The 13,625-nt window shown below is 47.1% G+C and overlaps 1 protein-coding gene across 1 annotated transcript in view; it reads left to right on the top strand.

Annotated features, from left to right (window-relative positions):
• DNAH10 (dynein axonemal heavy chain 10) overlaps positions 1 to 13,625 on the top strand; it is a 75,362-nt gene that overhangs the window by 55,523 nt on the left and 6,214 nt on the right. The window contains exons 64-75 of the mRNA XM_070951112.1: positions 281 to 428; positions 618 to 897; positions 1,561 to 1,790; positions 2,577 to 2,850; positions 3,176 to 3,280; positions 5,076 to 5,230; positions 7,395 to 7,549; positions 8,604 to 8,787; positions 10,304 to 10,504; positions 11,699 to 11,908; positions 12,639 to 12,734; positions 13,319 to 13,490. Coding sequence (XP_070807213.1) covers positions 281 to 428; positions 618 to 897; positions 1,561 to 1,790; positions 2,577 to 2,850; positions 3,176 to 3,280; positions 5,076 to 5,230; positions 7,395 to 7,549; positions 8,604 to 8,787; positions 10,304 to 10,504; positions 11,699 to 11,908; positions 12,639 to 12,734; positions 13,319 to 13,490 — 2,210 coding nt within the window. The remainder of the gene's footprint in view (positions 1 to 280; positions 429 to 617; positions 898 to 1,560; positions 1,791 to 2,576; positions 2,851 to 3,175; positions 3,281 to 5,075; positions 5,231 to 7,394; positions 7,550 to 8,603; positions 8,788 to 10,303; positions 10,505 to 11,698; positions 11,909 to 12,638; positions 12,735 to 13,318; positions 13,491 to 13,625) is intronic.

Here is a 13,625-nt window from a genome sequence, read left to right as displayed (position 1 = left end):
CTCCTGGTGATTGGCCTATAGTTACCCAGCCAGCTTCCGTGCCTAAGGTGGGACTAGAACTCACTGTCTCCTGGTGATTGGCCTAAAGTCACCCAGTCAGCTTTCATGGCTGAGGCAGAACTAGAACTCACCGTCTCCCACTTTCTAGCCTTAGGCCTTAATCACTAGACCAAACTGGCTTTTGCATCAGAAGTCCCTGAAAATAAAAAAGGGTGTGTGTGTCTTTTGCTGTATTGAAATCTCTCTTTGCCGCCCCCCCCCCACTTTCTTTTCCTTCCAGGTGGGGCTCTCAGGGTCTCCCCCCAGACGAGCTCTCTGTTCATAACGGGATCCTGACCACCCGAGCCAGCCGGTTCCCGCTGTGCATTGACCCCCAGCAGCAAGCCTTAAATTGGATCAAGAGGAAAGAAGAGAAAAATAACCTCAGGGTGAGAACTTCCCCCCGGCCAAGAACTGGACGGAGGAGAAGGGGCGGTGATGTTCAGATTTCCTTAAACTTTGCCCGATGGGTTAACGAGGAGGCCTCCGTAGATCAGGTCAAGGTGGGCCTTGGGAGCGAGAGGGGTGACCGCAGCAGATCCAAGGTTGACTTTTGGACGTTGACCTCCTCTTCTCAGATGGCTTCGTTCAACGACCCGGATTTCCTTAAGCAACTGGAAATGGCCATAAAATACGGGAACCCTTTCTTGTTCCACGACGTCGATGAATACATCGACCCGGTCATTGATAATGTCTTGGAAAAAAACATCAAAAGTGGACAAGGCCGGACATTTATTATTCTTGGGGACAAGGAGGTGGACTACGATCCCAATTTCAAGCTCTACTTGAACACCAAGCTGGCTAATCCTAAATATTCACCCTCGGTGTTTGGCAAAGCCATGGTCATCAACTACACAGGTGAGCCAGTTTCTCGGTCTCCCTAGCAGGTTGACCACCTACCTCTTCCTCCTCCTCCTGTTCCTCCTCCTCTTTTTCCTCTCCTTCTTTCTTTCCTCCTTCTCTTTCTCCTCTTCCTTCTCTTCCTCTCCTTCTTTTCCTCCTTCTCTTCCTCCTTTTCCTCCTCTTCGTCTCCTCCTCCTCCTCCTGCTTTCTCTTTTTCCTCCTCTCTCCTCTTTTTCCTCCCCTTCTTTCTTTCCTCCTTCCCTTTATCATCTTCCTCCTCCTCCTTCTTCCTTTCCTCCTTCTCTTTTTCCTCTTCCTCTTCTTTGTCTCCTTCTTTTCCTCCTTCTCTTTTTCCTTCTCTCCTCTTTTTCCTCCTTCTCTTTATTGTCTTCCTCCTCCTCCTCCTTCCTCTTCCTTTCCTCCTTCTCTTTCTCCTCTTCATCTCCTTCTTCTCCTTCTCTTTCTCATCCTCACCTCCTCCTCCTCCTCTCTTTCTTCCTCTCCTCCTCCTCCTCCTCCTCCACCTTTTCTGACCGAGACAATCAATCATAACCGCAATGAATAGATGCAACACCAATTACAGTAATGGACATCGCCAAATTTCAAACTGCAAGAAGTGGCGGAAATGCAGAGCAGTTCCCTGTTTCCTCAGCTCCTTAACTCCTTAACTTTCCCCAGTGACCTTGAAAGGGTTGGAAGACCAGCTGCTCAGCGTGATTGTGGGCTTCGAAAGACGTGAGCTGGAGGAGCAGCGGGAACATCTCATCCAAGAAACCAGCGAGAACAAAAACTTGCTGAAGGACCTGGAAGACTCCCTTCTCCGTGAACTGGCCACCTCCACGGGGAACATGTTGGACAATGTAGACCTGGTCCACACCCTGGAGGAGACAAAGGCCAAAGCTAATGAGGTGAGTGTCAAGTTTCCAAAGGATGCCCTCATTAATTCATGAGCCTGGAGCCAAGTTTCAAAAGAAATCCAGTTATTTACTAGGAGCAACATTTCGGCAATTACCCAAGCGGAGTCAGCTCTGCCTCCACGCCCACCTGTTGGCCCCACCCTTTGGCCTCTGCCTCCCAGCAATTTACCTCCTTGCAACCAACAGCCTGTTTCAGTTTCTTCTTCAGCACAGCCTGATTAACACAAGCAGCTCATTGTCTGTTTCCGGCTGCAGGGATTGCCATTGCCTATTGCCGCGTGGGCCTCTGCTGTTTGCTGCAAGGAGGCAAATTGCTGGGAGGCAGATTTTTCTTTTTCTTGTGCTAATCAGGTTGTGATGAAACCGAAACTGAAACTGAAATTGGCTGTTTGCTGCAACGAGGCAAATTGCTGGGAGGCAGAGACAGATTTTTTTTCCTTGTTTTCCTCCCCAAAAAAGGTACTTTCTTAGTCCGGAGCGTCTTATACTCCGAAAAACACAGTAATTATTGAAGTAGTTTTTATTGAATATAAATATTAAAAAAGACATACGTAACATATACACAACAACCATTTATACAACATATACACAAATTTGCGAAAAATACAGTAATTATTGGGACGGAGCATAAACCATAGAATGAAGACCTAAATTGAAAGTTTTTTTAAAAAAATGTTTATTTTGGGAGGGTTCAAGTGTCCACCTTCCTTGGTACATTAAGTATCCAATCCTGCAGCTCCTGCCTCTAAAAGGCCGTCGTTTCCTTGTGCAACCTAGGTCTCTGACAAACTCAAGCTGGCTGAGAAAACAGCCGTCGACATCGACAAACTGCGAGATGGCTACCGCCCTGCGGCCAAGAGAGGCGCCATTTTGTTTTTCGTGCTGTCCGAAATGGCCCTGGTCAATACCATGTACCAATACTCCTTGACCGCCTTCTTGGACGTCTTTGGTCTCTCGCTCCGGAAATCTATGCCCGACACCATCCTTGCCAAGAGGTTGCGCAACATTATGGACACCTTGAACTTTAACATTTACAACTACGGCTGCACAGGTAAGTCGGGGCGTCCCCGTCGGTGGCTGAGGCCACGTGCAGGGTTTTGAGAGAGGGTACGTGAGTGGCTCAGTGGCTAAGATGCTGAGCTTGTCAATTGAAAGGTCGACAGTTTAGCGGTTCGAGTGCCGCGTAATGGGGTGAGTTCCCGTTCCTTGTCTCAGCTTCTGCCAACCTAGCAGTTCGAAAGCAGGTAAAAAATCCAAGTGGAAAAATGGGGACCACCTTTGCGGGTGGAATCTGTCCATTTGGTCTTGTTTTTACCCAGTGTAGTCTTGGAAAGAATTCTCTCTGTTAACAGAGGCCATGATGCTTTCATTCCCAGGCCTGTTTGAGAAGCACAAACTCCTTTTCTCCTTCAACATGACCATCAAGATCGAACAGGCCGATCACAGGGTTCCTCAGGATGAACTGGATTTCTTTTTGAAAGGTATCTGGGTATTTTTCCATCTTCCAAACCAGACCTACTTTTTCAGCGCAGAGCCTGGTGCTGGCGCCTTTGTTTATGCAGAGATTTGGGCTCCCAGATTTTATTACCCTTCAAAGCGGGACTGCCGGCTTTATTTATAGTTTCAATTTATATACTCCCATCGTTGAATCCTGTAGACCTAAAAGAAATGAAAGAACAGAATCCCAGTAGGGGGAAAAAAAATCCAACTCAGAAGGCCTGGCTGCTGGAAAAAAACGTAAATTCTTAAAATTGATCCTGGTTTTTTTTTTAAAAAAAAGAAAAAAAAACAGATATCTAACAGAGTTGGAAGGGACCTTGGAGGTCGTTTAGTCCAACCCCTTGCTCAAGCAGGAGACCCTACACCAGTGATGGCTAACCTTTTTACCATTGTGTGCCGGGGGAGGGGGGCAGGGGAGGTTCACGCGTGTGCATGCCCACACCCATAATTCTATGCGCCCCACCCTTCGCATGCGCGCGCAACCCCCTTCCTCCCCCGCTCTTGGCACGCGATGGCCCGGTAGGCCCGTTTTTCTTTCTCACCCGGCTCCAGATCCTCTTTATGCATCTGGGGAGGACAAAAACAGCCTTCCCCACGCACTCAAGACGCCCTCCGGAGGCCTGAAACGGCCCATTTCCCAACTCCCAGTTGGATAGGAAGTGATGTTTTTTGCTGTCCCCAGCCTCCAGAGAGAAATGGTTGTCCAATCTCTTCTTAAAAACCTCCAGTGTTGACACCAAATGGCAGTTTTGGCATGTTGTTTCTGTGGTGGTTTATAAGGTTTCCATCACTAACCTACTTTTAGAAACTAAATCTTCACCAGTTGAAGGAGTTCCAATAAATCAGTGGCCCAGATCATCTTGAGATTCCCTGAGTACTCGGATCAATTGTTCAGTTCTCTTTTAATTTAAGGAAAGTTCCATGCTGCCTGTCTATGGAGATTCTCAGTCCTCCAGGTCATGGTTGTCCCAGAGGTGCTTTATTTTTCATGAAGCAACTGGACTTTCCGAGTTTTCTTTGAAGACGTTTCGCTTCTCCTCCAAGAAGCTTCTTCAGCTCTGGCCGGATGGCGGGGAATGGAAGGATTTATACTCCTTGCAGACAGCTGGTCATTTGCATCCTTTTTAGAGGGTCGTTGAGGCCACTTGGAGATTTGTCTGTGTCCTCGGGGTCACCTGAGTGGCCTAAATCTTCTCCCCTTTTAAATGTAAATTTTAATTTGTTTTAAATTATGGGGTATTTTAAATTCAGCCAAATTATTTAATTCGTTTTTAATCTATTTTAAATTTTTGTATTTATGTGTTTTATCTTGTGGCTGTTCACCGCCCTGAGTCCTTCAGGAGAAGGGCGGTATAGAAATTTAATAAAAAAAAAAATGGGTGGGGAGCCTTCTTGGAACTGCTGAAAGGACCGTGTTGTAGAAGATAGATGAGGTCGTATCCCTCCCCCTCTCTTGAGGGAGGGCATAGATGGCCTCTTTGAGCCCTCTTTCAAACTGGCAGTCCACTGGTGGCCTCAACGTCTCTCTAAAAGGATGCAAATGACCAGCTGTCTGCAAGGAGTATAAATCCTTCCGTTACCCACCATCCGGTCAGATCTGAAGAAGCTTCTGGGATGAGAAGTGAAACGTCTTCAAAGAAAAAACAAGTTGCCTCTTGAGAAAAAGGCACTTTTGGGACTTCCATGCTCCACTTACAAATTAATGGTTCGGTGTGCAGCGCATTCATTCATTCTGCAAGCGAACGGTCCGGTCCAGATACCTTCCCTTGTTTCTAGGCAATCTTTCCTTGGAGAAGAGCGCCCGGAAGAAGCCATGTCTCTGGCTTGCCGATCAAGGCTGGGAGGACATCATCCGTGTCGCCGAACTCTTCCCGGAAAAATTTGGCGCCCTTCCAGACGACCTAGAAGAAAAACCGAGCGACTGGAAAGCCGTGAGCACCTTCCTCCTTGTCTCTTCGAACGTTCTTAATCTGAACCAGGGGAGGTGGGCTTCCCAAGAAGGTTGTGTTAAATCAAAGAGACGAATATTAACTGCCTTCGGAAAGTAGGGTGGGGTATATAAAACATCGCGACGCTCTTAATGATGTAGTTTACACATTACACTGAGACGTGGCGAGTATAAATTTGCGTGTTGACTAAGCTAGGGGTCTCCAACCTTGGCAACTTAAAGCCTGGTGGACTTCAACTCCCAGAATTCCCCAGCCAGCTTTCTGGGAATTGAAGTCCACCAGGCTTAAAGTTGCCAAGGTTGGAGACCCCTGGACTAAGCCACACTGAGCTGCCTTAAACTTCCATGTTTGGTTTTGCCTTAGTGTATAAACCGATATTTCTAGTTCAGGATTGAACTGTGAACTGTCCCTTGGCGCTTGATCTGTCCCGTCCACACACACACACAAACACAGCCAGCCGAGGGTTAAGGAAACACTTTGGCACACACCCAGGTCTTTATCTCCAACTTGGCAGCGATTTACACACCGTCTGCCAAGTGCATTTATTTCCACAAAACAGAAAGATAAGATACTTAGCGCACAAAAGTCCAATCAGAATAATATTCCTCTCAGCAGTTTCCGGACGAGGCTTTAGTGACTATCCAAGGTTTATTTTTGTTCGTCACAGGGATCGCTGGCCACCACCCTCTATTATATAGTCTCTGGGGTGTGGTCCAGTGACTCAGTTCTAATCCCTAGCACGCCTCCTTATATAGTCTCTTCGGAGGCGTGCGTCCAGGAATGATGTTTCTCCGTCACTCTCATCCGAGACACCTGTCTCCCGGCTAATCTCCTCTCCCTCGGCCGGCTCCTGAGACAGTGCCAGAGGGGAGGGGCCTGGAGAGGGAGGCCTGGCTGACTCCTCTTCCTCATGCTCGGAGCTTTCTTCCTCCGATGGGACAGGCTCAGAGGGCGGGGCCGCAACAGCGCTCTCTAAGCTTGGTGGTTTCCTTACAGACGTCTCATGACCCAACTAGGTAACGCCATCAGTGCTACAAGGGAGGGTGTCTTGGTGGAGTGGAGGAGGAGGAGGAGGAGGACTGTGGGGGTCCTTGGTTCTCTCTGAGCTTGGTTGTTTTCGTGCAGACGTCTCATGACCCAACTAGGTAACGTCAACAGTGCTAGAAGGGAGCGGGGTTTCCTGTCTGTTCATATAGTTTGCCCTGTCAGCAGTTGGTGGGAATGTTCTTGGTGGTTCCTTGATTAGGCTACTGTTTATTGCTTGATTGCCGGTCTGTTTTTATAGAGCAAACCACTTGAATATATACAGAGAACAAAGCCCACTAGCACTGGTGATGTTCTCTAGTTGGGTCATGAAACATCTGCAAGTAAACCATCAAGCTCAGAGAGCACCAAGGATCCCCCAGACCTCCTCTTCCTTTTTTTATTTTATTTTTTTTTATTTTTTTTAATTTGATTTATATGTCACCCTTCTCCGAAGACTCAGGGCGGCTTACAATGCGTTAAGCAATAGCCTTCCTACTTTTGTATATTTATACAAAGTCAGCTTCTCTTTTTTTCTTTTTTTCTTTTTCTTTCTTTCTTTCTTTCTTTCCTTCCTTCCTTCTTTCTTTCTCTTTCTTTTCTTTTTTTTTTAATTTGATTTATATGCCGCCCTTCTCCGAAGACTCAGGGCGGCTTACAAATGCGTTAAGCAATAGCCTTCATCCTTTTGTATATTTATACAAAATCAGCTTATTGCCCCCACAAACTGGGTCCTCATTTCACCTACCTTAGAAAGGATGGAAGGCTGAGTCAACCTTGAGCCTTGGAGAGATTCGAACCTGCAGTAATTGCAGGCAGCTGTGTTAATAACAGGGTGCTTTAAACCACTGTACTACCAAGGCTCCCTCCTCCTCTTCCTCCTCCTCCTCCTCCTCCCTCCTGCAAACCCCACTCCCTTCTAGCGGTGATGATGTTACTTAGTTGGGTAATAAAACATCTACAAGGAAACCACCAAGCTCAGAGGGCACCAAGGACCCCTCATAGTGTACGAACTTTGTCATTTGTCTCCCTGTAAGATGCAATATGGAATACCTGCTTTGACCTTCCTTCCTTCCTTCCTTCCTTCCTTCCTTCCTTCCTTCCTTCCTTTCTTCCTTCTCAGTGGTATGATATCGACGCTCTGGAACAAACTCCGTTCCCCCTGTCTTATAACAAAAGCCTCACTAGCTTCCAGAAGCTGCTCCTCTTACGATGCTTTCGAGTGGATCGGGTCTATCGTGCTGTGACCGACTACGTCACCATCACAATGGGTGTGAAGTAAGTGTGGCTCTTCTCCTAAGATTTCAGTGTTCTGACCCAGCCTTAGCAGAAAACCCCCTCTTGATTTAGTGAACTGTGAATTTGTGGCAATCACCACACAGAAAAGTCCCGGCAATAATCCTTCAAACGGTTAACCGCAGTAACAGACCTTATCAGTCCTTGGATAATTGCCAAATTGGCTGCAAAGCTGTAAATTAAACTCTTGTCAAGCAGTCCCTGAGACAGGAACAAATCTTCCGAAAGAAATCCGAACGGTTGTCTCCTACAACCACCCTCTCCTTTCCTCCTATTTATTCCCCAGCCAGGGAGGGGCCATTCAGCGTCCCCGTGTGCCTTTCTTCCTGAGTCGGCTCTCAATCCTCAGGTCTTCTCCTCTCCTGACAGCTCTGCGTGCATCTGAAACAGGCCGCAGATGTTCCTCTTCCCCGCTTATCTCCGCCTCCGAAGGCAGCTGGGGAATGTCGGACAGCCCTGGCTCTCTCTCTGCTTCCGACGCAGAGCCTCCATCAGAGCCTTCCCCAGACTCCAGGACTGGCCCAAGTTCAGGGGTGGGCTTCAAAAATTTTAGCAAGGGGTTCCCTGCCCGGTTGCTGGGTGGGCGTGGCCATGGTGGGCGTGGCCTAGTCTGCTTCCTCCACCACGGCTGCCCTCCCCGGACTCCGGAGGCTTTTCTTGAGCCTCCGGGAGAGTGAAAGTGGCCTTCCCAGGCTCTGGAGGCCTGAACTTTGGTAGGTCCATTTTCCGCCCTCTCCAAGCCTTGCACTTATCTGCATCCAAAAAGGGCTGCGTGGGGACTCCTGGGAGGGGCGAGGCGGACGAGGCCAGCCAGAAGTGGGATTTGGGGGTTCTCCGAACTGCACAGAATCTTGGCTAGAGGTTCTCCTGAACCCCTGCGAACCCCCAGCAGCCCCTCCCCCGCCCAACTTCCTCCCCAACCTCCTCATCGTCCGAATCTGCCGCCAGCTCCGCTGGCCACAACATTCAGTAGGACATCTTGGGTTGCAGGTCCACCAGATGTCCTCCTCTCTCTTCTTCCCCTTCATCTCCTCAGGTATGTCCAGCCTCCGGTGATCAGCTTCGAGGCCATCTACGAGCAGAGTACCCCTAATTCACCCATTGTCTTCATCCTGAGCCCTGGCTCTGACCCTGCCACTGACCTCATGAAACTGGCCGATCGGACGGGCTTTGGAGGCAACCGGCTCAAATTCCTGGCGATGGGCCAAGGGCAGGAGAAGGTAGGTTTGGTTAGAAAGTTCCGGTAGATGGCCTTACTCTCCTAGGTTGAAGAAGTTCTGTTTTCTCCACCAGCAGCAGAGAACCTGTGGGTCCTCCAGATGTTGGGAATTACGGACATGCAGGATGAGGTTTCTGGGGCCTTTTCTGGCTTCCTAACATCTGTCTACTTAAGGGGAAGGAATGCTTCATTTGATTTTAGTGTTGTTATACTTAGAATTTAGAATAGAATAGAGCTGGAAGGGTCCTTGGAGGTCTTCTAGTCCAGCCCCCTGCTCGAGCAGGAGAACCTATATTATCTCAGACAAATGATTGTCCAATTTCTTCTTAAAAAACTCCAGTGATAAAGCACCCACAACTTCTGGTGGCAAGCTGTTCCCCTGGTTAATTGTCCTCACCGTTAGGACGTTTCTCCTTAATTCTAGGCTGCTTCTCTCTTTGTTTTAGTTTCCATCCGTTGCTTCTTGTCCGGCCCTCTGGTGCTTTGGAGAATAATTTGACACCCCCTCTTCTTTGGGGCAGCCCCTCAAATACTAGAATACCGCTATCAATTATGTTGCCCCTATTTCTGCAGAAACCCAAATCCTGCAGCCATTCTTCGTACGTTTTCATCTCCAGGCCTTTGATCATCTTAGTTGCTCTTTGAACATTTGAACTGTTAGGAAATTTCTCCTTAATTCCAGGTTGCTTCTCTCTTTCGTTAGTTTCCATCCTTCGCTTCTTGTCCTGCCTTCTGGTGCTTTGGAGAATAAGTTGATCCCCTCCTCTTTGTAGCAGCCCCTTAAATACTGGAACGCTGCTATCATGTCCTCCCTAGTCCTTCTTTTCCTTAGACTAACCAAACCCAAATCATGTAGGCGTTCTTCGTATGTTTTAATCTCCAGGCCTTTGATCACCTTAGTTGCTCTTCTCTGAACTTTTTCCAAAGTCTCAACCTCTTTTTTTGTAGTACGGTGACCACAATTGGTTGCAGTATTCCAGGTGTGGCCTTACTAGGGTTTAGAGTTTGCTGGTCAAGGCATTACCTGGGTCTCGTAAACCCCCTCGATGTCTGGAGCAGAGAGGTTGGCGTTGATCTCATTGATGTGCTCCAGGTACATGTCTTCAGGCACGGAGTACTCGTACAGGTGGAAGGCCAAGCTGGAACGAGGAAGAATTCGATTCACCTTTGTTTCTTTCGGTTTCTTCTTTCTCAGTTACTAAATTTTCACCTGCAATTCAGGTTTAAGTTTTTAAAAAATTGGACAGAAGACCATAGATGTAGCTGGAGAATTTCTTATCATGAGCTCAATCACTTGCTCTAACGACCTATTGGATCAACACATTAAGTGTTAGAGATAACTGTAGTGTTTTTATGGTGCTCAGTTCCTTAAGAGGTCCATAAATTGAACCCAGCGTCTTCCCACTTGCCCTCCTTTCAGGTGGATCTCTGCATGGAGCCACACCCTTTTTGGTTGAAGATCTCTTCTGGCTCATATCCTGAAGACCCCTCACGCTCCCATCTTGTTCTCTTCCCAGGTGGCGCTTCAGCTGCTGGAGAACGCGGTGGCCCGTGGACAGTGGCTCATGTTGCAGAATTGTCATCTCTTGGTGAAGTGGCTGATCGACCTGGAGAAAGCCGTCGAAAGGATTACAAAGCCCCACCCAGATTTCCGACTGTGGTTGACCACTGACCCCACCAAAGGTTTTCCCATTGGGATCCTTCAAAAATCTCTTAAGGTAAACGACACCCGGAAGGGATCATTTCATCCCCTCAACTCTGATTTGCCTCTTCTGGTAGGAGGCATCAGAGCATGGGAGCCAATCTTTGGTGGCCATCCCCCCCATTTGTCCATCCCTGAAAAAAACCCATCAGATCAAATCACTTCATGATCTGATGAGAGAAGACCGTCCCAAACTTCCTGAGTGAACAGGTGTTGATCAGTCTCACTGGGCTTAATTTTGGGTGAGGAGCCCCGGGACACGACGGGCACAGTGGGCATGGAGAAAGACCAACCGAATTGTTACATATCCTAACAGCAGCCAGGGTTGTATATGCACAATACTGGAAAAATTCAGAAACCCCTATAGATGATATAATTATAAAAAAAATCTGGAATGTGCAGAAATGGATAGGTTTAACCCTAAAAATCAAAGGAAAAGAAGACTCGGAATATTATATAACATGGGAACCATTCTATAAATGGTTGTGACAGATACTGAGGTTAGAGGAGTGGATTTATGTGAAATATGGACTACATGAAAAAGAAAAACTGACGAGTAAATTTTTTGATGGTTATATAATTGATACTATAATGGAAGATATTATACTTTTCAATAACGATTGATACTATCGCATATAAAGGTAAAGGTTCCCCTCGCACATATGTGCTAGTCGTTTGTAAACGCCGAAGGCGCATGGAACAAGGTTACCTTCCCACCAAAGGTGGTCCCTATTTTTCTACTTGCATTTTTACGTGTTTTCGAACTGCTAGGTTGGCAGAAGCTGGGACAAGGAACGGGAGCTCACCCCATTACGCGGCACTAGGGATTCGAACCGCTGAACTGCCGGCCTTTCGATCGACAAGCTCAGCTACTTGAGAATAGAATAGAATAGAATAGAATAGAATAGAATAGAATAGAATAGAATAGAATAGAATAGAATAGAATAGAATAGAATAGAATAGAATAGAATAGAATAGAATTATTTATTGGCCAAGTGTGATTGGGCACACAAGGAATTTGTCTTTGAAATGGAATATTTCATATATCATATGAAATGATATAAAACAATAAAAAATATTTAACAAAAAAAAAAAAGAAAGACCAACGAAAGTTCAGAAAGCATCTTTAGGGAGAGGAGCATCAGAAAGTTGGTTGCATCTGGTGAATCAACCCATCCGAACTGGGGTCGTTTCCTTCCCCCCATCTCAGGTTGTGACGGAGCCACCCAACGGCTTGAAGCTCAACATGAGAGCCACCTTCTTCAAAATCTCTCACGAGTCACTCGAACAATGTCCTCACGCAGCCTTCAAGTCTTTGGTCTACGTCTTGGCGTTTTTCCACGCCGTGGTCCAGGAGAGGCGGAAGTTTGGGAAGATCGGTTGGAACGTGCCTTACGATTTCAACGAATCAGATTTCCAGGTTAATCAACATTTTGGTTCCTCAGCAGGGCGTGGCCAGGATCCTCTTGGATTTAGAAGGACCTCCCCCACCCAAAAAAAAACCCCTGAGGACCGCCATGCCAGAGCCCCACATTTTAAAAGCGCCACACTACACAAATAACTTGTAGAAAAGAAGCAGGACATTGGGTGCGGAAGGTTGGTAACTTACTAACCTGGTTGTTAAGTGAATCTGGCTTCCCCATTGACAAAGGGTCGCAAAAGAGAACCTTGATAGTACAGTGGTCTAAGCACCCTGTTATTAACACAGCTGCCTGCAATTTACTGCTGGTTCGAATCTCTCCAAGGCTCAAGGTTGACTCAGCCTTCCATCCTTTCTAAGGTAGGTGAAATGAGGACCCGGATTGTGGGGGCAATAAGCTGACTTTGTATAAATATACAAAAGGATGAAGGCTATTGCTTAACATTGCATTGTAAGCCACCCTGAGTCTCCGGAGAAGAGACTCCGGGCATATAAATCAAATTTTTTTAAAAAAGGGGGGGGGGATCACATAACCGTGGGACCCGGCAACCCGTCCTAAATATGAACCAGTTGCCAAGCGTCTGAATTTTCATTTTGCTTTGAGAAAAGGAACCATGCCAATCATTGAATTCAGTTTTAAGAGCAGGAAGTTTAGGAAGGTTTAAGTCAAACGAGACCCTGAGTGATTAATCCGTGGATTTCCCCCCCCCCCCCATCACTTACCCCGCAGGTCTGCATGGAGATCCTCAACACATACTTGACCAAAGCTTTCCAGCAAAACGACGACAAAATTCCCTGGGGAAGTCTGAAGTATCTCATCGGAGAGGTGAGCAAACGAGGGGCAGAGCGATTCCTCCAAATGACAAGTGGGGGGGTTCAAAAACGACCCCATGAAACTGGCCAATATTCAACCAGAAGGCCCAGTATTACATCTTCTGACTATTGGGGGGGTGGGGCAGGGAAATGCTCCCCTCCACCCCAACCTGTGGGTCTGGGACTTGCAATTTCCTGCTGGCTTCCCCATCGACTTTGGCTAAGGCTGTGGCCTGTGCTTTACGACTGCGTGGCTCAGTGACAGAAATTCCAGTCCCAAATGCCGTCGTAAATCAAAGATTACCTCTAAATTGGTTTAGGACTACTAGGGTGGTACCCCAGAGGGCTGGAGACCCTCCCTCCGCCTTTTCATAAACTTTGAATGTTGGATTTTAACCGCCTTTCCCTCTTTTTAAATTTTATACCCATTTTTTTTTGCGTTTCGATATTTTACTCGTACACCGTCCAGAGTCCCTTCCGTGAGAGAGATGGGCGGTTTCTAAATTTGATAAAAACAATTTTTAAAAATAAAACAGTCCAGGGAAAAATGTCCATCTCAAATAGTGATTGAAGCCTTGACGTGCTGCCAATTTCTAGGTGATGTACGGCGGGCGAGCCATCGACAGCTTCGACCGGCGCATCCTTACTATCTACATGGACGAATACCTGGGGGATTTTATCTTCGATACTTTCCAGCCCTTCCATTTTTTCCACAATGACGATGTTGACTACCGAATCCCCGAAGGGGCATCGAAGGACGATTATGTGGGTAAGTAAGGCAAAAGCTGGGAGTTGAAATCCGGAAGTCTTAAAAGTTGGGACACCCCTGGTTTAAAGTTTGACAGATCTGGGGGAGAAATATAACAACATCCATTAACGTTGCACTCTTCCAGAAAAAATAGCA

The sequence above is a fragment of the Pituophis catenifer genome, unplaced genomic scaffold, assembly GCF_029215685.1.
Source record: "Pituophis catenifer annectens isolate HBS135680 unplaced genomic scaffold, rPitCat1.0.hap2 SCAF_10, whole genome shotgun sequence".
NCBI lineage: Eukaryota > Metazoa > Chordata > Lepidosauria > Squamata > Colubridae > Pituophis > Pituophis catenifer.
The sequence above is the reverse complement of the archived record's forward strand: the minus strand, read 5'-3'. Positions and strand labels throughout refer to the sequence as shown.